The sequence below is a fragment of the Cajanus cajan genome, chromosome 6 (assembly GCF_000230855.2).
Source record: "Cajanus cajan strain Asha chromosome 6, NIPB_CcT2T_4, whole genome shotgun sequence".
Taxonomy (NCBI): domain Eukaryota; kingdom Viridiplantae; phylum Streptophyta; class Magnoliopsida; order Fabales; family Fabaceae; genus Cajanus; species Cajanus cajan.
In genome coordinates, this window is record NC_138522.1 from 54,243,743 (window position 1) to 54,268,474 (window position 24,732).

The window sequence follows — 24,732 nt, forward strand, 5'->3', positions numbered from 1 at the left end:
AATCAGACAATTATGGATAGTGAATATAAATAGATTAGTATTATTTATAAAAAAAAAAGATGGTAAAAGGAATTGAAGAAATACCTTTCTCGGCTTTTTGACTTAAAAACATACAACTATGGAAGTGAAGAAGGAGCGACCATTTATACGGTAACGCAATTATTTTACTCTTTTTTATGACCGTGTATAACGCCTTTATTACATTGTATATAGTAATACTTTGTACTGCTACAACTAAACTTCTAAATATAAAGGAGATATCTATAAAGCCTCCTGCAAAATTTCCCATGGTAAAAGCCCCCTGGAAGCTTCCAAGTCTTAACAGAGTATGCACTTATGAAGATTGATATGTGCACAGGTACATTGAGTCTCAGGTTCGCGGACCATAAGCTTTGTTGATTCACATTTCTCAATCGCGATGCAACTTACACATCTCAAGACGTTAAATCCTAAAAAGTAAAAACAGAAAGCTTGGTGTGCTATCACAACTTATTACCTACCGAGTAACATGTACAAGATTCCGACGCTAGATTCCTGCCTCACTAAAGATTAACTAGTGCCCCACTTATTCTTCCACTTCAATTCTGCTTCTTTGTTGTTTCAGTGTCGGTTAAACTACCAGACGTAGGTTGGCAAGTTTGACTAGGGAGTTACCGCATCCATGCCATTGTGCACCTGTAACATTCATCCCAGAAACTTGTCATCAAGGATCAACTGGCTCTGGTTCAACTTCAACTTCAACTTCCACTTCAACTTCATCTGCAAGGGCTGGTTCATCGTCAGCTGCAAGGGCATAAACCACTGCTGTTCTAGAAGGCGCATAGATAAGAAAGGATCGAGGTCGGTCATCATGCCACCCTTCCTGTAAAATCACCGAAGAGAATTCAAGGAGTTTGTTTATTTCATCAGGGTAGTCAAAACAGTAAAATTAGGTATGCAAGAATGGAAGCACACGCATAGGAAAATACAAACAGGACACACAACACAACATGCTAGTGTGTCCATGCCAGAGCATGTGCACACTCGGACACAAGTTTAGAGAAGCCCCATACAGAGGTGAAGTACTCAGCAGCGTGGTTGAGCCTGCTGAAGCCACCAAACAAGGCATCATCCGAATCCAAGACAATCTGGAAAAAGGAAAAGCACAACCAATTACACCAGATAAACATATTCTCAAATTTTGAAAAAGAAAAAGAGAAAATAATCAGTATTGGTCATATTGTTGCAAGCATTAGCAACCAGTGTCAGGTAGTACTCTTGTATCAAAAGTAGATGTGTTCTAATTGTTCTTGATTAATTAAACATATGTGGATATAGATGATGGGGCGGTGGGACCAGATCATCCATAGATGGAACTGGGGAAAATAGTGCAAGACTAGACTACTTTAATTTTGGGGACCTTTTGCTCATTGTTCTTGATTAAAGTTCCGTTAAGATGAGCTTCAATTAGCTGTCACTTGGGCTGATTACTTCATTGATGATTTGAATTTAGCAGACGGGGGAAAACACTTTTGCCCAAACTAATCCAAGTAGAATAAGTAGTTACCAATATTGATAGGCTTGAATGCTGGACACCATAGTTAAAGTGAATTTGATGATAGAGCCAATGATTTCAATAATAATATAACATGCGTTTACATTGAGAGGATTAACTTAGTACACTAGAGGGTTTTATGATTTAGAACTTAATCCACACACATATTGTGCTTTCCTGAATTGGGATCCAAGTGAGGAGACTAACCAGACAAATGACGAAAATGATGTTTCTTGAGATGAATAACAGATGGTAGCTTTGCATTGTTATAAAGAACTTCTAATATTAATCACCAAAAAATAATAACTTCTAATATTACCATTACAGTGTTGCCAGAGAATGATACTAAGATATACCTTATATTTCCCAGGGGTTAAGCAGCCAATTCTGTAATCCGAATAGCTGTTGTTCCAATGAAAATTGAAGACAAAGATGAGGTTTCCCCTTTCGAAGACTATCATTTTGTCACCTTCATTTTTCCTTGAAATGTATTGGTGCTCAGCAGTCATGAACTGCAGCAAAAAGGCACCTACAATTATTTTTCTTTAACTGCTTATACTAACGGGGGATAACAAACCTATGTTAAATACTATTGGTACTCTAAAAGAAATATTAAAGTTAGGTTGCACAATCATGCATATAGAAACTGTCTTGGAAGGGAAAGAAAATAAAAAATTTGCTTTCACAAGTGTCTATTATTATTATCATTACTACTAGCATACAAAAGATACTTCGTGCCTCCATGAATTATTTTTATAAAAAAATAAATAATACAAATTATATAAGTGAGTGGTTATTAAAAACACGTGCAATTAAAATAGAATAAAAAATTTGTAATTTGTAAAAAGGTAAAATTGTCCAAAAATATGAACATCAAATGGGACAATCCCCTTTATTAATAGTATAGATTATGATGATGATGATCATGGTACTCAAAAGTTAAAACTTTACACAAGTTATCTCCAATGATGAGCAAGAGCCATAAAATCTAAGCTAGATAACCTTCCAATAGAGATTTCATCAGGACAATTCATTGTCAAAGGAAAATAGTTGAGGCAGGCAGAAAAATGAAGACTTACACCAAACTTTTCTTCTAGATGCTGCATGGCTTGATCAAATTCTTGCATCCCTCGGTATCTTAGATAGTCTGCATCCCCCTGATTATGCAACACAGAATATAGTTTTTGTAATTGTTGAACTATTGGCTTTTGCAAATTATTCTTTTTCTTTACTCCAAGAAGCCTTGGCAATTTGGATAGTGGATAAGTACATTTAATTTATGTTTAATGTCAAAGTAATGTAGATATAAACAAAATAAAGCATATATTTTAACTGTTTTGCCCACTAAACTGAGATTCTATCAGGCCACAACCCATCATTATCTTTATTGGATTTTTCCAGTTCTATATATAAACATCTTGCTCTACCTGAAGCAGGGCTCTAGTTTCATCTTCTCATTCCATGTGTTTGTAGCAATATCATTTAACTTTCATGACATACAATGTCATGAGAAACACATCACAAACAAGTCATGCTGCTAGTTTCTTCTTTATTCCATGCATTTCAACGGTTCAAATATATCATCTTACTTTAGTAACTCTGATGCTAAAATAGGACAGTAATTTTCAGGAACATAGAAACATGTATACAAATGATTAGTATGGTTTACACTTTACAATTCATCAGTAATCCAATAAACATATTTTGCCACAAAGTAGTGCTACTGCTCACCTAACTGAAATTTCAAAACATAAACACAAAAAAGTGGGAATATAAATTAGTAATTGCACAGGTCCTGAATGAAGGAACCACAAGCTTACCAAGTCAAATCTACGCCTGCATTTATCAAAACTGTAGTTATTCCCAGGAATTACTCTGCCATTAGGAAGATGTTGATCACCCCTTGGAAAATCAATCCACTCTGAATAGAGAAACAATGAATGAGCAATGATAAACTTCACTTGATAATATCACATCCAACAACTGGTTATATCATTATTAAATCTCTAAATAAATAATGACATGACACAAGTCAAATATGCTTACCAGGATGGCCGAATTCGTTCCCCATAAAATTCAAATACCCTTCACCACCAAGGCTCATGGTAATAAGCCTAATCATTTTGTGTAATGCTATACCACGATCTATAAGAGGTGTAGATGGTCTATCTAAAGCCATAAAATCATACATATCCTGAAGCAGTCAACAGAACATTAGTAAAATATAAATGTCCAATGGCAAACTGCAGCAATGTACTTATAAAGCAAAAATAAGTGTCCTTAAATGATTTAACCGAAGCATAGTAAGAACTAAAAGAATTCAAGAAACAGCCAGAGAATTGAGGGATGCTATATCAGGCATTCTTTCTAAGCTGATACTCAACATCAGAAGCTGATTGCAAATGCATGAGAAGTTTCCAAAATATTTATAATAGTCAAGTAAGTTTTTGTTTGTGTTGTTAAATAAGAACTTCATTGCAGCATGCAGTTTCAAATAAATGAGAAATACAATATATTGAAGTGATAAACACCTTGTCCATCAACCAAAATGCAATTGTCTTGTCACCAACCAAGGCCTGATCATGACTTTCGGCGTAAGCTACACATTTTTCCAGCCACCTTCTGTTTGTAAGTGTGTGAATAATATCACCCATTTTCCATTCTTCATCTTGCTTCCTACACCAAAAAAGGACATCGCTCAAATAACACAAATTTCTCTTTTCACACTACTAGCAAAAAGTAAGAATGAGTGACAGTGGCCTGCGGAGGTGAAATGATAGAATGGAGTTTAAAAGGGTTTAGGATTTGAATAACAACTTGCAACAAAAGGGTCACACAATTTTGATTGACACTTGCAAGGTTAAGACACAAAAATTGGGCATCATGCCATAGTAATAAAGTATAATTTATGCATATGCTTATATATATAAGGAATATTTAAAAGGAAACTCTTAGAAATTAGTCCCTAACTCAACATCACGAAACTAGCTTGTAAGGTGAGGATTGTCCAAACTTTGTAAACTCTATTTAAGACATCTGCAGTCAATGTGGGACTAAACCACTACCCTTGAAGTTGGAATTTACTTAGGCAGCCCCCAAATAGGCCGCAACAAAGGCAGGGTAGGAGTAACAGCAATTAAGATGGCTTTCCAACAGAAACATAAGATAATATGCTGTACATGAGCTCCAGAATAAAAGCAAAAGGTTACTTGAGAATCTCAATCCACTTGTCTGCAATGGCCATGTGCAGGCGATAATCAAAGCCAACCCCACCATCTTGTGTAGGAAGGCAGAAAGTTGGCATGCCACTGACCTGGAAATGAAAAGAAAATTGAATTGTCAACTGCCAGTTTCCGGTGAATCAGATAGAGGGTGCAAGCAGCATATTTTCTTTTTGTTCTTTACAACTGTTACTGGACCATCTATACACTTGACCATGGATAGTCAAATCAAATTTGAGAGATGACAACTACTCAACTCCTAAAACAGTTTGAATGAGGTGTAACAAAAGTAACATAATTTAAAACTTTCAAACTTTCAAGAGGACAACATACATCTTCACCAATTGTAACAGCCTCGGGGAAGAGCCCATGAATAACATCATTAGCCAGCATCAGGTAAACCACAGCATCAACATCAGTTGCAAGACCAAAATACTCGCTGTAATTTCCTGTAAATGCTACCTGCAGCAGGATTCATAATGCAAAAGAAAAAAAAATGATTGAGAAAGAATATCCAAGTGAAATAGAATCCTTTGTTTCAAAGGCTAACCACTACATATTTCATCAGCTGTTTAAAACTGATTCTTTTACTTTTTTTTCTCTTCTTTGTTTAATTCTTTTTTCCCCTTTCATATTCATTGACTGAACCAGATATTAGTACTGTTGTTACCAACTGGTCGTAGATAATTTCTTCTATTGTAAACTGATTTTAGATTATATTATCATAAAAAAAATGCAAAAACCACTTATGTGATAAAAATCAAATTTGTTGAAAATGCAAAAAGACTAAAGGGGGCTTCTGATTTCCAAGTTCAATGTTCAACCTTAAGTTGAAGAGTGGGGGTAGGGGATCACATGACAGGTGAAAAACTTCGTAGTTATCTAACTGTACAATCGAAGTATCAAACCATTTTCAGTTAAGTAGGTTATGTTCATGCTCATGATGCATTGGTTCCTCTGGATCCATCAAATTGTATAAGTTGCATAGCTTTTGCCATTGCACACAGCCTAAAACCAGCCTTGGCAAGGCCACCAAGGATACAAGGAATGAGTTTTCCACACAAAAGAAATAACCCTGGAATTTTAATGGGGATAATGTTGTGTATTATAAGAGAACTTTTATATCAATACGTTTTTTCCTGCTACTTTCATCCATATAACATGCAACAAGAAATTTTAACACCATGATAACTACAAGTTTTAGACTTCAGTAGCCCTTATATTTAGTATGTTTACTTATTTTTTTTTATGGTCAATTGTAGGTCTTGCACTTGTTTTATAACTAGGCTTAATTGCATTTTTAGCATAGTTGGGATGATTCAAATGTCCAGAGGGGGTGGGGGCAATCCAAAACAGGGTTGCTGCCACTAGAACTTGGCCTTTGGAATTGAAAGACTAGTTGCACTTGCTTTACACATTTGGTCCCCTATAATATCTGATATGCAATTTCAGTCCTCAGAATTTTAATCCACAATTTTAGTTCTCAATTTTATAAAATTCGCAATTTTGATCCAACTCGTAAATGTTCATCTATTGACCATTAAAATTGTAATATTTATCATGATCTAGTATTACGAAGACATGACAATTAATATTTAAACTAAATTGCACTTTTAGTCTTCATTTTCATCCCACAAAAGCGATAAAAATGAGATGAAAATGGAGTGAAAATGAGAATCATAAGTACAATTTAGCCTAAATGTTATTAAATATTAATTGTAATGTCATGTCATGGTCAATGTTATAATTTTAACTGTCAATAGATAAACATTTTAACAGTTTATAAAATTGGACTAAAATCATGGAACTAAAAATTGGGAGACAAAAATTGAAGATTAAATATTATAAGGGGACTAAAAGGATAATTTAGCTGGGATTTAATGCATGTGTGGTAGAACCAACACAATTCTGGATGGATTTCTTTAGTTGATTGTTCTTTTAACTACAGTTGATTTTTTCATTTTATTCTTAATCAAATTTCATTGAGAAAAGGACGCTAGCTAGGGTGGGAGAGCCACTCAAGTCTCACACCATGGATTCAAATTAATGGATCAGATTTTTTCTCTTATTTTTTTATATTTTCTTTTTCTCTCTTGTTTACTGATTCACCCTTTTTTCCTTATCTTTTTCTCCTGTTCTTTTCACTTTTTCTCCACTGCTCCTTTGCCTCATCAGCTCCACCTGCTCCACCTTCATTGTCGGTGTTTTGTCTCTTCTCTTCCATTACTGGTAAAATTACTTTCCCTCCATTTCATAATCACTCATTCTTTCCTCAAATTCCTTTCCAATATCGGGTGGGTCTCAGATATGATCTGGGTTAGGTTATGCTTGAGAACCAGGTTATGAAGTTCTTGTCAGTGCGACCATTGGAGTAGAGGCAGAGGATCCGAAGCAGTGTGAGGCAACTGATAGTGTTGGGTGGGACCAAAGCAGGCAGGTGGCTGTCACCCACGCAGACAATGTTTCTTTTCTCTATTTTTTTTTTCAATTTCTTTTTGGATTTGAGAACATGCAAGGATAATGTGTTGACTTGGTTGTACGTATCTGGTTTGGATTGAGATGGAAAACTTAATTTATGTCATGGAGAAATTGTTATATGATAGATTGGTTTGGTTTTTCTTCAGGCTTCTCCCGCTTGGGAGAGAAAACTGAAAAAGGGCTTGGAAGGGAAAGAGGTTGCAGTCAAAGTGCTGCCCAATAACGGTGGATGTTACAGATTCGATACAGATTCGTGGTAGAGATGGTTGGGGGACAAATCAGGAAAGATTGTTAAAAAAAGAAAAGAAAAAAGGAGAGAAAATCTGAACCATTTATTTAAAAATGTATATATCTAAAGGTGAAAAGTAATTTTCCAAAGTGGGAGATAAGATATCCTCTCCCACCTTAGCCAGCATCTGAGAAAAGAAGTTAAAAATTGAGAACATGAATCATAGACACAGAATGAGAATACAAAGAAAAAACAACAAATGATAAAAGAAAAACCTAAGCTCTAGATACCATGTTGTAATTCAGGAATTGTGTGTATTGTTGTACACACTACACACACCAATTTTATTTATAGAGAGAATACAATAAATGATAAAGATACTAATCTCTAATATTATGGAAATTAATCTAATCATATCCCTAATTGATAGTGAGAATAATAACCATAATATCTGTATTCACAATATCTGTAATATATCCACAATATTTGTAACAAACACAATGGAACACAAGCATAAAAATTGCTAGCTAATTCCACTGACTATGCATTCAAGAAACCTGCCTCAGGAAACCATGAGAAGATACACATAAGAAGCTAGGTGAACCAACCTATCTCATAAAAGTTGTCCGACTAACTAGCTGAGAGTGTTGATCTAAAGCTCTAGCATTTGACTCTAATTAAATGAACCAAAATCCTATAAATAAGGCTATTTCCACTAAATAATTACTAAACACCAAGAACTAGAGAAAAATGTATTATTTGAGGGCAGTATATGGCAAGATATCATAAGTTGAACTGCTAACCTATGAGTAACAAAAGAAGGAATAAAAAAATTATCTCAGTAATTAGCTTAAGATAGTGTAAAATCCCCTAATCAAAATTTCAACATACATAACAGGAAAAGTTACCATGATTAGAATTTTAGAAAGAAACCTGGATTAAATCAAAAAGGACTGTAAGATGTTCAACAAGTGAGTAAAATACAGCTTCTAAAATCCAGTAAAAAGTTCTTGTGCAGAACTATTTTTGGGCCAAGGAAGAAACTTTATAGAGAGGAAAGAAATATGAGGGGTATAAGATATCTGCTATAACACAGGCTTTTGAAAACAATAAAACCATCGAATTCTCTGCACTCTGCAATGTTCTGATAAAATACATAATGGTATTTAAAATTTCACTCGTTCTACTTCAATTGGCAATCTAATAATCCTTGATCACTAAACTAAGAACAAAGGTAGCTTAGTTATCTTAAAATACCAACAAACTTAAAGTCCAAACATAATCCATTTAGAATGTACCTGCAATCCATGATGAGTGTACATCATTGATGTAACACCATCAAATCGAAACCCATCAAACTTGTATTCATCCAGCCACCATCTTGCATTTGAAAGTAGATACCTTAGCACCTAAATTATAAATCAAAATAAGTCACTTACTATTGGCCAGAAGGTACAGTGGAATCATGATGGAACATACTGTCGGAACTATGCCAAAGAATTATGTGGAGCCTGGACTTACTTCCCAGCTTCCATAGTTAAAAAGGCGAGAATCCCACATCCAATGGTGACCTCGTGACCCAGAATAGAAGTAATGACCATCAGTTCCATCAAACATGTTCAGCCCATCCAATGTATTATTTGATGCATGACTACATTCATGAAATATTGATAATCAGTCTAAGCAGAAACTCAAAATACCATGGGTAAAACCTAACATATAATATCTTTCATGTAATGATAATTGCGGAGAAGGATGAAAGGAATAGAGATATTGCCAAAATAATAAAAGGAATCATAATGTACACAGTATAATCATTACCTGTGTACAATATCCATCAGAACAAGCAGACCGAGTTCATGGGCTCTGTCTATCAGAGACTTAAGATCCTCTGGAGTTCCAAATCGGCTGCTAGGTGCAAAGAAATTTGTAACATGATACCTGTGTCATGCAGAACAATATTTTCACAACCAGGCCATGAAACTTAAGAGGTAAGCACTAATGCACTGAGAAACAAGAAATATATCATACAACACTGTCTGTCATTGTTTAAATCACATTGGAACCATTAGTAATTTGGGTGGAGGAGAAAGATAATGACAATGGAAGAGTTACCCAAAGCTGGCATAATAAGAATGTTCTTGGATAGCCATAATCTGGACAGCATTATAGCCAAGCCTTTTAATGCGAGGTAGTACTTCATCTCTAAAATTGACATATGTGTTGATTTTTGGTTCCTGCACCACATGGTTCACAAATCACACCATTGTTAATATTAGAAAAAGAGCTGAAAATCTAAATAACCACTTTTTGAACTTCATAGATTTAATCGCTAATGCTAATACTAAGAAAATATTTAATTATTTAAATCCAATTGAAATACTGTACAAACAAGACCAATGTCTTCATTGCAGATAAGTAATTCAATATAGAATAAACTTTTCATTTTACAAAATTTAAAGTCATGTTGCACATAACAACTAGTACATTTTGCTTAGCATTTATTGGACATGGAGTCGGCTGTTACTAGTGTTGCTTCTGCAAATTGTAAGATAATTTCAAGTTATGATAAATATTTAAAGAATTTGGGAACAAGTAACCCTTTGCAGTTTGCCATTTCTAGATAGATAGGTTATATTTTGTTTTGAGAATCACCATATCAAAAAGGGGTTCTGTGAATGTCATTGGGTCAGCCTAGTTATAGTTGCCCATGTATATCTACTATGGACGCTGGAAAGAAATACGAGAAATTGGCAGAAATAAACAAAGAAACTGAACAATTTAATTTAGTGACTAATAGTAGGAGAAAGAATTATCCTCCAGAGACCTTCCCTTTTCCCCTTTTTCTTACAAATCTTCTAAATCTCTGAATAAATTCTGCCACCCTTCTTCCCCCTATTTAAATGATTAAATCTAATTAATCCCACAAACAAACTATTTGTCTTCTCAAATGGTTGCTAACTAATTTTCCCTTCTCTCCTAACTCCCAACAACACCACCCCCTTGAAATCGAATAACATCCTTAAGGTTGAAGTCCTGAAATTCAATCCTAGTTTTTCCTACTATCCTATTCAGCTTGGAGAGGTGAAAAACACCATAAATGCGGGCCTGTTCTGAGATGGGATGCTGGACGGCAAGTGTCTCCATCTGCTTGAGGTCCAAATAAAGATCCTATCCTATTTTCCAATGGTGATTTGTTTTGCCCATTTGGGCTTTCCCCATTAGTTCAAAAGCTGACCCTAGTTGGTACATTGTAACATCCCACCTTCCTCATGAACCCAAATACCAAGACAAGGTTGAGCCTGATCCATTTTGCAGAATGCCATTCTGCCCCTCCTTTCTGTTTCTTCTTAACCAATCTCTCTGACCCAGAAATTTGTATATCTCTTGTGCAAAACCCATGGTGGCTCTGCTGGTAACAACCCACTGGCTGCCACATGCGAGCTTATGTCCGGTGATGGTGGGGGTGAAACCAGTTTCTGTGTAATCCCAATCTCCATGGCTGCTGCCATGAGAAACATTGCTGCATCTTCCGTATCATCCCATGCCTCAATCTGCTCACTTCACATCTTGTAAAACAATGGTCAAATTTAGTGAGTTTGGAAGTGATGGAGGAGTGGCTGATATTAGCATAGGCAGGATCCTAGAAAATTTAACCTAACCAAGAAACACTGAGAAAGAATCTGTTTGCTTAAATTGCATTGAAAAAGTCCTAATTGTGGTTGTAGACTGTTTTACTATCCAAAACCTTCCACCACATGACCTGAGTGTCTGACCTGAAACATTGGCTATAGATTTTGTGATGTAAATATTGTCTTTCTCAACCTAACAACATTTCTTGACCAAGAATGGTATTCTTCCAAGACACTCAAAATTACCTTCTTGTTCCTTGATTTTCATTGGAATCTTTGGTGAATTCCATGTCTATTGACCGCATGGTCGTTAATCTCGAACGATAACTCATAATAACTACCAAGTTTACGAGACTGGTTAGCCCCACCTATACAACTCAGAAGCAAACTTGTTTTTGAGCAATCTCAAGCAATCTCACCCCTTCTATTTATAAAAGCAAAAATTAGTCTTTTCTTAGTTTTTTATTTGTTATTTTAAGAATTTGTGTCCTGTGTGAAATTTTGCATGATTTGTTACTAAACATTGCTACTTTAAAATTGTAATTTGCTATTTTACTTTAATATGGAGTTGAAATGTTGAGTTACTATATTATTTATGAGTATTATAACATTTTTTTATATTAAGTGAACTCATGAGACCTCAACGAAATTATGTAAACTCTTGAGATTGACAACCTTGATTGAATGGGCTTTTGTTATTTTCTTTCACCACAATCTCTTCTACTGTCTCAGCCTCACACAGCTCTACGAAGGCAACAACCAACCTTTCTTCCTAACTACTGAGTCTTTGTTTCTTTAATCGTTATGCCTTGACCCAATAAATTCATGATTTCTCCTTCCTCTTCAATACTGTTCTTAATCTCTAAAGGTGTTGGATCCACCTTTTTTTTTTTTGTCTCAATTGAGTACCCACATTTTCATCAACTGAATCAGTATCTCCCTGGGCTCAGAAATGTTGGATTCCCATGAATGAGGTTGTAATCCATAATTGTTGGTCTCCTCTTCCAAGTACAGTGATGCATTCTCCATTTTTTCCCTGACTAGAGATCCAGCAGGTTATACCAATTGTTACAGACCCAGGAAAGAAATACGAGAAAATGACAGAAACAACAAGGAAATAAATGAAAAGTGTTCTCTTACAAGGGTTTTCCCTTCACAAAAGGTTTTTCCTTTCTAACAAATGATAAATATTTGAATGAATCCATCCACTCTTGTTCCCCCTATTTATATCTCTACTTAACCCCTCTAGCTAACTAACTAACTCCTCTAACTGTTGCTACCTAACTTTCCTTTCCCTTTTTTTAACTCTTAAAATACCAAATTTAGTTTTGGGTGGTAGTGCAAGTCAATTTGCTTTCTTTTGGCATAGTCATGAATAAAACTCCCACAAAGCAAAGATAACCGTTATCTTGCTTTTTAGGAGTTAACTGCGGTGGCTATTAAGAGAATAATCAACTTTTCGTAGACTTTAGGAAAATAGTACGGTAGATACTCACCTATTACTAGGGTGCACAGTAAAAAGAGAGGCATAACTCAGAAGCAATGAATCATATGGTAGCAGGGTCATGAAGAAAAACAAGGAAAATTAGTAATGAGGCTAGGAAGGAAAGGGAAGAAAGGAAAAAGAGACAGAAAAGCAAGGTTTGAATGGATATGGTATCGAGAGGAAACAAGGTCCCTCAAAGAACCTGCATTATCTTCCCTTTTTCTTCTGTGACTGTTATTTCTATTTAAGTTTCCCATGACTTCTGGATTTGATTATTAGTTGTTATAAGTTGAAGTGGTTGATATCATAATATGCGAGGGATGGGGGAATTTAGTCCTTTTGACATTTTGGCATTCATGATTAAAAAAATAGCTAAACTTTATGATGTAATATATCATTGACCTTAAAATAAGACAAATAGTAAAGGGAAAGGAAAATGATCACTTATTGATATCACATAAAGAAAAATGTGTGTACCGGACTGCTCATTCCAATGTGTGACTCATATATTCTAAGTGATTTTGGTCTCTTTGGCTGTGGATGTTTGAAGACATATTTTTCCTGTAAAAAGAAAAATATAGAACCATTTAACACAGTAGTGCATGACAGAAAAAATAAAAAAACATACAAGTAACCATCGCCTGTTATTTTGAATTATACCCAACTTTTGTACAGATAACTGAAATTACTGCTTTCAACATTTTTCTTTTTTTTCCTATGATATGCAAATATTAACAGAACTACTTCAATATTATTCTGCAGTCTGCCATTTACAAAACATTGTTCAATATTGCAGTATTGACTAGCTTTATTTTTTGTTACGGGGCTATTTCCTAAGAAAAAAAGCCTAATACAAAAGCTGTCAACATCATTGCATATCAGTAATACAAGTTCCACTTGAAACCACCATCATGAGAAGACCACACAAATATATTAGAAATTAAAAAAGAAAATTGAAAAAGACAAATTCAAAAAACTTGTCAGTTTTTACTTTTTCAAAAAAGGTGAACATGGAACAGTTAGCGTGCGGCACATACATTGTGCAGCAAACAGTCTAGCACATGTTTTACAAATCACGTATTGCATAGTCATAATTCCAAAAATAATGTATTGCAATGAATTGGTAACATATCTGTCCTTTCTTTCTTTTTTAATTAAATCACTGTGGATACTGCTGAGATATGTATCTAAGACATATCGGGACATAGTACTGGATATATATTCGATACTGGTACAGGCACCAAAAAAGCCTATCTGCGCTTCAGAGATCTTACCTCTTCTGGAGGATCATAGTATATTCCGCTATAGGGAATTTCACCAGGAGCCTGTACAGAAAACTTGATCCAAGCAGGAATTGAGTCCTTGATTCCAGAGGGAGTATCCATGCGGATCTACAAATATATGTTTAAGATATATTTAGTTGACACTTAACAGAGAATACCCACAGACCTGGTTAAAGATATCTAGAAACGTTTAACATGTATGATTATCCCGGCTAAAAAATCGCTCTTATTCTTTTGAAAAATAAATATAATAAGAGAAAGAAAGTAGTCAAGAATATGATGTCCTGGTATACGAAACAGTTAGTACTTAAAAAAAAACAAATATATAGTGAAAGACAAACCAACTAGCTAAGCTCATTAATCTTTTTAGTAATTGATGTCATTTGCAAGGAAGCATGAATATTTAAAAATAATAGTCATATCTGTAAAGACACAAATCCAAGTCAGAAATTTCTACACAAAAGATTTAATGCATCCTTTTTAAGGAACTGGTATAATTGGGCTCCCCTCCAGATTAGAGGAGTTTTTATGTACATTTCCTAAAGATACCATAGTTGTACCAAAAGAATTTGAAGAATAAGAAATACTTTAATATATTTTTAAAACCCTAAATCAGTACAGCCCCTGCAATCTCTCTGTACATTAATAAGATAAATACCACAAATCTTCTGCAATGAAGTGTGTTATTCATCAAAATAAAAACTCTAAAAGAAGAAATGAAACAACCAAACGACCAAGAAACATGAAGGTAGATGGTTTCAGGAGACAATCAAACTCTTAAATATTCTCTTTTAATTGAATTGTCTTCTCACATTTTAGAGTTTATCCATGCATATACACCATACTATCATTCTTGAAACAAACTCAATACATCACTCCATTGTATGAGTGGCTAATGTTTCGCAATCACTAGCAATGCATAAAATAGCACAAAATATCTGTTAGCTTGGATCTTATAGAAGACAATTTTTCAAATATCCTATGCCACTTGCTTGTGATAAAACAGAGAGCATTCTTCTTTATACAAGCAAGGAATTTTACCTTCTCTCACAGTGTAATTCATCATAAAAAGAAAAAATAGTATTGAAAAATGTACAAGCAATAAATATGAGGAACCAGAACATATACTTGGAAAAATCTTCATTATTTATGAAATAGAATCAATACTCAAACAAATACTCAGATGCCAATTAAGAACAGAAGTTAGTTACTTGATAAAAAGATAAAAACAAAGACTATCAATGATTTGTATGAACATACATGAAGATTATTCAGGTCCATCAAAATAATATTTTGTAAGGAGAAAAATTACCTTGACTCGAGAACCATGAGGAATTGGTGGTGAACCATCCACATTGTTTGGCAAGAAAATCTCCCACACACCAAACTCATTCTGTTAAGACAAAACTAAAATATTTAAAGACTGCTAATATCATTACAATTGTCAATTAAGTTCAAGCAAAGATATCCACTATCCAGAACCAGAGTAAGATTTGTAACAATCACATTCACATACATCAGTACAGGGAAGGATTTCCATTTAAAACAAGAACTCATGATGTTGCTTATTTAATCATGAGATATACAATAAGCCCAAATTCACTTTTTCTTCCACACTCACTTTTCTTTTCAAAATATTGTTAATTCTCTAAGCATTGTAACAGATACCAGATATACTGTGATAAGAACCATAGAACAAAAGCTAGACATTGCAGTTCAAGAGCCCAAGGCCTTATAAACCCCAAACCAAATCCCATACTTCCAATGTGGGACTCACATCCCATACCTTGAAATGATCCTAGCATATTGATTATCCAAGTATCATGAATATGTATTACCTGTTACATCAGCTTGTTTAAATAACTCATAAGTTCTGAACAAGGCTTTTTTGAGACAAATTAGTGACTGTATGTTGGGTACTTACTACAACTCTGTTCATTAATGTTAAGATTTAACTTGCCAAAAAACACAATCTGTTGAAAAGAGGCATATGAATGGTTTTATTCTCTAACATGCCTCCTTTCACAAAAGTCCTTCAGTTCATGGACAAAGTACAAGCCCAGTCAAATCTGGAGCTGAATTGAAATTACAATTTAATTAGAAGAATGATGAAAGAAGAATCAAACTAATGAACACTAGATTTTAGAAGCTTTGATACCATTGCAAAGCCCAACTCTCCTAAAACCTTAAAACTGTTGGCTAGAAGCATGTGAATGGGTCGTATATCTTTGACAATTAAGCATTGTACAAGCCTTCAGCAAACAAAGCATGAAGCAGAATAAAATAATTACTAATAGCATAAATATTATATTGAGGATTATTAAAGCAATAGTTGCCTTCACCAGTTATTACTACCTTCATACAGCAAATAATTCTTAATCTTAATATCATAATAAACTAATGGAAATTTTTTCATTTGAATTATAATTCCTAATAAATTCATTCTACCCCTCATTGTTTCAAGGGTATTGCAATAATGTTATCTACGATAAAGAAAGGCATTGAGCAGCTCAGCTGCATTCCTAGTTTTCATTCAAGGACGTTTCCATCTTCTTCTTTTCTTTTTTTTTTTTTAAAATTAAAAGAAGTAAATACTCAATTTTGTCCTCCAAGGATCAAAATAGACATTAAAATGGTTCCACTATCAACATGGTCCCCATACAACTGGAAAGAAACAGTTCTAGTTTTATAAATAATTAAATACAGATCTAATTTAATTTTACAGAGTCACAGAGAATGAAAAGGAAATGAATAAGGGGGAGAGGAGATTAGATTCTAGATCAAAAAGATAGAGTAAAAAAAAGGAAGTTGAACCATAATATGTTCAACTACTTTAATGAAAGTACACTGAATTTCACGTGTGAACTTTAAAGGCCAATTAAGGAATACCTTGGTCATCACATCTGCATTTGGATTCCAATTGTTGAAGTCTCCAATTAATGCTGCTGACTGAAAAAGCAATCAATAACATCCATAAGGGTTTGCTAAAAAACAACTATCTAGAAGATGATTAAGTAATTGCCTCCAACTTTAAAGACACACCACACACAACATCCAACAAGATTTTCTCCAATAATCAAGTAGAAGTATACCTTAGCTCCAGGTGCCCACTCTCTGTAAGTAATGCCTGTTGTACTGCAAACAAAAGCTTATAGTCATTAGAGACCGTATTGATCAAACGGAAATTAGGGTGTAGAGATATGTGCATAATTTCCTTTTTTATGTACATTTATTGTTGCACCATTGTACGTAACCTGTGCTACCATTGCTCGGTATTAAAAATATAACATTAAAGGGGTAACTCACTGACTTGTACACTTTTTCTCTCATCTCATGGCTGCAATCTCAGTTTTGAAGATCTGAAGTATGTTTCTCACCAAGCAATCCCACCACCTTATTCACCATCCTCAATGTGCCCTCTTGCTGGAAGCCTACAGCCATTGGAGCACACATGCACCAGCATTCATTGTGAAAATGAACATCACTGGAACCTGTTCAACCAGTGTTTTTTGTGTGCTTGGAACCACATGCTGCCTCTCTTCTGGCCACCACTGCTTCTAATCCTCTTCCCTAATTATCTCTGGTCAGATCTAGCCTCCCATGCATATGCTAATTTTAGCTTTTGGAAAAACTTATTTCATTTTATTCTTTTATTTTCTTCTCCTATAAGTGTTTATGGAGAAGTTTATCAAAACAAACTCATAGTTGGATTGTAACTTATTGCCCATCAAGGTCTTACTCTAGTTACCACTTGCCAGATTTCTTCTTGTAGTTGAATCAGGGTTATTTTAGTTGTAGCATGCATCAATTATACGAGGCTTAATTTCTCAGGGTATTCAATCTAATGTTTTTTATATAGTTTATTGATCACTAATAAATATGTTTGATTGATTTAGCTATTTATTGTCTTTAAAATATAACATCAATAATTCATCAAACAAAGTTATATGTGTGTGCAGTGTGCACCTGGGACATATTAAACTCAAAAGTAAGTGTAACATAATACCTGCGTGTGAAGCCAAATTTTTCATAACCACGAGAAAATGTATCCAGACCACCTTCATGCTTGTTAATTTCATCACGCAATCTTTTGTATTGTCCATAACTGTGATTTAAGAAATAGTATTTAAAAAATCAGGTTTTCAATATAGTATAGTAGTTACCAGAAGTGCAAAAGTAGAGAAGGTAGAGTTTGGAAAACACAGAAGTAACACATGGAACAATACGTTAAATTATTAATCAACTACCTATAAAGCAGCAAAATAAACATTTAATTTGTTTTCTGGATTCAAGATTACTATGGTACATATCATATTAAATCATATTCCCCCATACCTTACCAAGTTAATTGAGCATCCAATATTTTGTGATTGCCGATGTATACATACTGTTCTAGTTATTTGGTTTTTCAGTTCTGAACAACTAATGTCAACTGACAGCTGTACAGAAACAGCTGATGACAGGCTGACAGCTGTCAATCTGTTAGGATTTGATAGACAGTTATAATACCAAGAACTCTGAAACATAGTCTATTTATAGGTTCCACCTCTTGTACTCACATTTTGAGGCATAATACAAAACATCGCTGAGATTCTCACTCTCTACTGTTATTCTTCACTATTTGTTGGCTAGAATCTATATAAGGTAATTAGAGCTTGATTCCGAGCCAGTACAATCACCAATGTCTGAAATTCCAACAAATCCCTTAAATTCACCACTGCTAGTTGATAATTCCAGTCTCTCTGGCTTCATCTTCTCCAATTATGTTCAATCATACTATTTTGCTGTGCCTTGATGAGAAAAACTTATTGATGCGGAAACAGCAAGTCAAGGAAATCATCATACACCATGGGCTTCTTCATATCGAGTCACATTTCATTGCATTTTCACAATGAAGGTGACTGTGCAACCAGTTGAGTGATTGACAATTACTTTCGCTGGGAACAGCATGATCAAATGCTATTTTGTTGGGTCCTTTAATCTCTCTGAATCCATCCTTGCACATATTGTAGGTTGCATTCATTTATAGCGTGTGAGAAGCATTACACTACCATTTTCACACTCGTGGTTCAAAGGCTAGGCATCTCAAATCTGAGTTGTGCAATACAAAGAGAGGATTCTATCTCCAAATATCTTTTAAAAATTAAATCCCTATTTGATACTCATATGTCTATTGGTGAATGTGTTTCTCCTCAGGATCACATTGATTTCAGCCTTGATGGGTTATCTCAGGAATATGATGCTTTTGTAACTTCTTAGTACTAGTACGCATTCTAAGTCAATCTTGTTCAGCAACCTACACAGCAATCAGTTTCTCGGATTCCTCTGCAGTTCACTCCTCAATCTCATGATTCTTCATCATATCCAGCTCCAAGAATCATAACACTGGTATGCAGCCATTTTCATATGGACTAATTTTTCCAATAAAAATTCATATAATTTTGTTCCTTAACCATCATTGTCTCTTGGTAGAGGTGGGTTGTTTAGGCAGAGGAAGAACTGGAAGTGGAGGAGAAATAGATCAATGTGTCAATTGTGCCAAACATATGATCATGATGTTACAACCTGTTTCCACAGATTTGCTCCCATGTTCATTCCTACCGGCTTTGGTCAGTCATTTAATTCTCTCCGCAAAACTTTAGATTTTTGGTACCAAATTTTCCAGTACCGTCCTTTCCTGCATAATATCCCACTTCATATGTTCAACCTACACATTGGCCATGATCTACTTCACAATGCTATTGTTCGTGCTTCAACATTTAATGTTGGTCCCCAGATCAACATTGGAAGTTAGACTTTCCAATCAAATTCACACCACCCAAGACTATTCCAACTGTGCAGCAGCCTTGAGCCTTTCTTTCTTACAACACCAGAGGGCTTCACTGCAAGCAGCTGGTCTATCATTTCCAGGCCAATCAGTCACCATGTCACATCAGAACCACAAAATTTAGCTACTACTACTCTTTTTTTGTCAGAGAGAAGGTTATCTCCAAGCATCTTCCTGTCTGTCACATTCCTGCTCAAGACTAGCCAGCTGACCTTCTGAACAAATCTACACTCCTACCAGATTTCATCTTCTAGGGACATACTCCGACGGGATTGCACTGTTGCATTCCATCCTTGCCAAGTTTGCAGAGGTATGTGCCAGCATATACACAGTATTCTAGTTATTTTCATATTTGAACAACTAGTGTCAACTGAACTGTAGAACAACAGCTAGTGACAGCTGACAATCTGTTAGGATTTGATAGGTAGTTGTAATACAGAGAATTCTGTAACACTTCAATGTAAAGTCTATAAATAGACCCCACCTCTTGTACTCACATTTTTTGAGGAATAAAAACATCAAATTCTCTCCCTCCCCCCCCCCCCCTTCTCCCCGGTCTCTCTCTCTCTCTGTGTTTACTGTTCATTATTATTTTTTTGGCTGGAATCTTAACAGTGCTTGTTGTTTCCATTTAGAAAGTCAAGTACTTGCTACACCTATATTGGTGTTAACTTACCGGAAATCAAGATGCTCACGGTATGGCAGCAAAGTTGGATCAATCTCATATATTTTCTGCCCGGCACCAGGTGAGGGAATGATCTTTGGTTTTGCATCATCACCAACTATCTTTACTTTCTTGCCAACAGACACCGGTGTCTTCTTAGCCTGAATGTTCACATCTACAGGTGATGAAACAGAACCTTGCCCATCTTCAATTGGTCTGTACCTGCTAGCTGCTTCGCTAATGTTGTATTTATCCTCATCTTCCATTGTTAAATCCTCTAAGTTCTGAAAAGATTAAACATACATTCAGCAAAGAACATTCAAAGTTTATGATTTTCAGGAAAGCCAATTTTGATATTAATAATAAGAGAAAAAAGACTATGCCCTAACAATGTAAAACAATTTTACATAGTCATCCAATCACAGATCATCATTTATTGCAGGTTTGTTGACTTGTACAGCAACTATCTTAAAAGTCATATGAAAGGGCGACTTTGATTGGTTGACAGTGTAAAAACCTTTACACTGGCAGTGCATCACCATGAAACCCTAATAACAAAAATTGCAAACAAGATAACAAATCAAACACATTTGTAACAAATGTTACCCATATTAATTTCACCACATCATCTATCTTGCACTCTTTGACTTCATTACTAAGTTCTTATTGCTCCTGAATTGATGGTGATTGTATGGGTAAAAATGTAAATCAAGGTTGTTAGAATTGAGATTTTATCTAATGATCACAAGGGGGACAAAAAGTCATAAATTGTGAGATCCTACATTCCTAGCTACAATACACCGTTTGGGTATCAGCTAATGAACTACATGCTAAAAACTCACCTAAACTGCACCGACTTTGCAATAGAAAAGCCACAGAAGTTTTCATATATTCTCCAGATGTTTCGCAAGAATACCACAATACCAGCACAGAGAAAGGCATGTGATAACAAAAATGCAAAATCAATTATGTAAAAATATTTGACATGAAGTAGGAGAAAAGCACCTGTGCATCCTCTGGGGTTATATCAGGAGTTTCAAGTTGATCTGTCAAAGATGCAGAGTTATCTTGATCTTGAGGAATAAGTACTTTATCAGATTCGGCAATTGCAGAAGACAGGGAATCAGAATCATGGGAAGATTTTACAGCAAGGATTTTCCCTTATAGAAGCCATAAATTGTATCAGTGAGGTGTTTTAAAGCCAATCATGTAGAATTATTAGTGCCACACACAAACTAGATTGAACTTTATGTTCATCCAAAGTAAAATAGATATATCACATTCTTTGCCTTTCCTACTTTTATTGTTATCACGCTGTTATATTAGTAATTTAAACTTATCAAATATCAATCAAGAAATATTGATATCCAGTTTCACAAGTCAAATGATGCTAATCTCATGCTATGATCGTTTGTTCAAACGTAGCCATTCAAATTACAGATCATTTCCCTTTCATCATCAAAGCCTATGCAGTTATGATTAAATCATTCAATTCATATTCCAAACAAACAAAAAAGAGTAAATAAAGTAATGGAATTCAACAACAAATGTTGCATGTAGTAATGTAATTAAAAGGAACATATATGAAAGTCAGATGGCCTACGGCGGCATAGCAACTACAAGTCTACAACTCGATGAAACATATTTTGTCTACAGTAAATATAAAAGAATGACTTTATTACAATAGCTAATATTGTGCATTATTTTTCTAGTTAATAAAATGCTGATTCAGTATTTCAAACGTTTGGTTTATCAGTCCAACCTACAGTGGCTTCACACATAATGCAATTATATGCATTAATAAATAATTTGACGACAAAAAAAAAAGTTCATTCCAAACTCTAATCAATACAATCATTACAATGACACGGTTGGAATTTCACGTGGTAGCACACGTTGGGCAAATTACGACAATGATTTACAATGTATAATAAAACAACCAAAGTTCGCATCCTTCCCTTTATCTACGTGTGACTAACGAATTATGAAAACGAGGATAAAGCTCATAATTCGCCCAATCAGAGTCGATCACACAAAAAAGTCATTAAGAAAATCGATTATCTCAGTTCGTTAACCTCTGAAATCAAACACGTAATCGAAGTCCAACCTACAAAGTAAACAGTATCAGCAGAATCTGACTTTCCAGCTCCACTAAGGTACCGTTCGCTTCTAACAAGGAAGCAAAAGCAAAGGAACACGTTTCCGCCGATGCATGTGCTTTAATGATTAAAAAAGCAAATAATAACAATAATGACGATGATGATAATGATGATGAGATAAACAAGAATAACAAGGAATGAAATCCATAATCAGCAAGTACTACTCACATAAGGTGAGCAAGAGAGGAATCGTAAAAGCAGAAAGTCTAAAATGAGGGAGGTTTATTACTAGAGAAGGAGTTGTTTCTGAGAAAAACGGGAAGAGATGCAGTTCTGAGATCGGCGCGGAAGGTGGAGCTGTGCAGCGAAGGAAGAGGCGGAAAGCGAATTCCCGAGATAGTGTAAACCATCTTTGTTACGCTTAGGGTTTAGTCTGAGGGGAGAAGAGAATGTTGTTTCAGAGATCCAGAGTCTAGAGGGAGTTGAGTTGGAGGTGGCGAGAGAAGCGTGACACGAAGAGAATGAGTGATATTATATATAACGAAAATGGAAAGGGATTTGTTAAAATAAAAAAAGAAAATGAAATTGTAGGGTGAAGGGTGGCGCTATCTGAGTGGAGGTGACAACGAGACTCTGCAAGCCATGCTGCTACGTGTGAACACTCACTGTCCAAATAGCATGGGGATGGAAGTTACGGGGCCCACTGGGCTCACTTCTTCAATTCTGATCGTCCATTGTCTCCTCCAAACAAATAATCCGCCCTCCAAGTCCAGGATATGAAATGTCTGGCTATCCACGCGCCTCTCTGATATTTTCTCTCTCTCTCTCGTGTAACGTAGTAAAGGGAAGCAAAAAAGTTCCATCATAGGAAAAAGGATCTTTTGCGTTATCATCAGTATATGCCTTGCCTTGCGTCCCCTTTCTCAAACACTGCTTCCTACGTATATGCTTCTTCATACACAATTAGCATAAAATACTCAAAACGTGTTGAACGCTAGCTATTCTTGATACGAAAATAAAATATCAGAAAATAAGACAAGATTATGCGGGAAATTACAACGCGTAAATTCCTTATAATTATTTTAATGAGGGATCAGAATCAGACCCATATTTTTTAATTGAAATGGAAACTTGGATTCCAAAGATGTCTGTGCCAAGTTGTGAAAATATAATAATAATGCAGTGGCTACGGAATCAACTGCTAATAATTACATTCCAACAAGGGATAAGGGACAAGAAACTTGAAATATATGGAAAGTACCCCCGTGAACACTCAGCTAGCACCGCTAATTCGAAATTGAAATATTTTTTTCCTATTCGATAGTTCCTTCCTGTCTGCTATGTTCGAAATAGGCTGATCCTGGCATGATATTGACGCTTTATCCTATTATTTATTTTATTCATAACTTGGACATGGATAATATCAGAGGTACTAATGTTCTGGGAGGGAAAGAATCGAAGGAAACAATAGAGAATATAAGAGAATTGAATCGATTGTAAAATAAGTATAAAATAGTGCGTAATTTATAGTTATTTGATAAAATAGAATTAGATGAGAAATTTATATTTTAAAATTATATTTTATATAATTAAACTTTTATATAAAATATATATTTTTTAAATAATTACACTTTTACTTTTTATTAATTATATATTATAGAAATAGTTTTGTTCAAGTGTTTACTTATGAAAAATTTTACACTGGTTCGTCCATAAAAGACCGAAATTAAATCCATATATTCTATCATAATTTTTCATAAATTTACTTAAACTATTTATTCCAAATACACGTTTTGTTAATTCCTTGACAAACTCTTTTTTTTTTCCCTCTATTTCCTATTAAACCACCTCCTCCAAATACATTATAAAAGTAAATACTACAAGAGATGGCAATTTTTAACTAATGTTACAAATAATCATATATTAATTAATATAATGCTTTAAATAGGAATTTTAGTTATTAAAAGAAATAAAAGTTTAATTACACAAGTACTTGATGGTTGAGATTATGTATTTAATTTAAATCTCACACGATTAATTCAGCATTTTACTTCATTTTAATTAAAATTACACAATATCTTTAATTAAATATTTAATTTAAGCTATTGAATTTTGTTCTTACCGAAAATCTGCTGTAGAGATGATCCTCCGAGTAAAATTGGTGAGCCTCCTTCGCTGGTACGCTTGATGCTCCAAGATGGGGGTGGTACCTGCAAAAGAGACTCCGATGCTAAAGTTAGTGTTTGCGGGTGTATGAGTCTCGTATAAGTAATGCACGT

The 24,732-nt window shown here is 34.8% G+C and overlaps 1 protein-coding gene across 1 annotated transcript; it reads right to left on the reverse strand.

Moving 5' to 3' along the window:
• Nucleotides 1-125: 125 nt before the first annotated feature.
• Nucleotides 126-23,217, reverse strand: LOC109796153 (1,4-alpha-glucan-branching enzyme 1, chloroplastic/amyloplastic). The gene is made up of 22 exons (XM_020355810.3): nt 22,743-23,217; nt 21,360-21,514; nt 20,367-20,638; nt 17,870-17,968; nt 16,956-16,998; nt 16,753-16,812; nt 15,176-15,256; nt 13,855-13,971; nt 13,058-13,141; nt 9,578-9,699; nt 9,284-9,403; nt 8,984-9,113; nt 8,761-8,871; nt 5,089-5,217; nt 4,744-4,847; nt 4,066-4,210; nt 3,581-3,728; nt 3,355-3,455; nt 2,614-2,691; nt 1,891-2,046; nt 1,053-1,127; nt 126-862 (listed from the first exon to the last, which is right to left on the reverse strand). The coding sequence occupies exons 1-22, from the start codon at nt 22,861-22,863 to the stop codon at nt 704-706; spliced, it is 2,610 nt and encodes an 869-aa protein (XP_020211399.1). The 5' UTR covers nt 22,864-23,217; the 3' UTR covers nt 126-703.
• Nucleotides 23,218-24,732: the final 1,515 nt, after the last annotated feature.

Coding starts and splice junctions, on each gene's coding strand:
- LOC109796153 (XM_020355810.3), bottom strand. CDS start 22,863: ATGGTTTACACTATCTCGGGAATTCGCTTTCCGCCTCTTCCTTCGCTG. Junction 9,700..13,057: donor ACATTGGAATGAGCAGTCCG/GTACACACATTT, acceptor CATGTGGTGCAG/GAACCAAAAATCAACACATA. Junction 2,692..3,354: donor GCAGGCGTAGATTTGACTTG/GTAAGCTTGTGG, acceptor TTGCATAATCAG/GGGGATGCAGACTATCTAAG.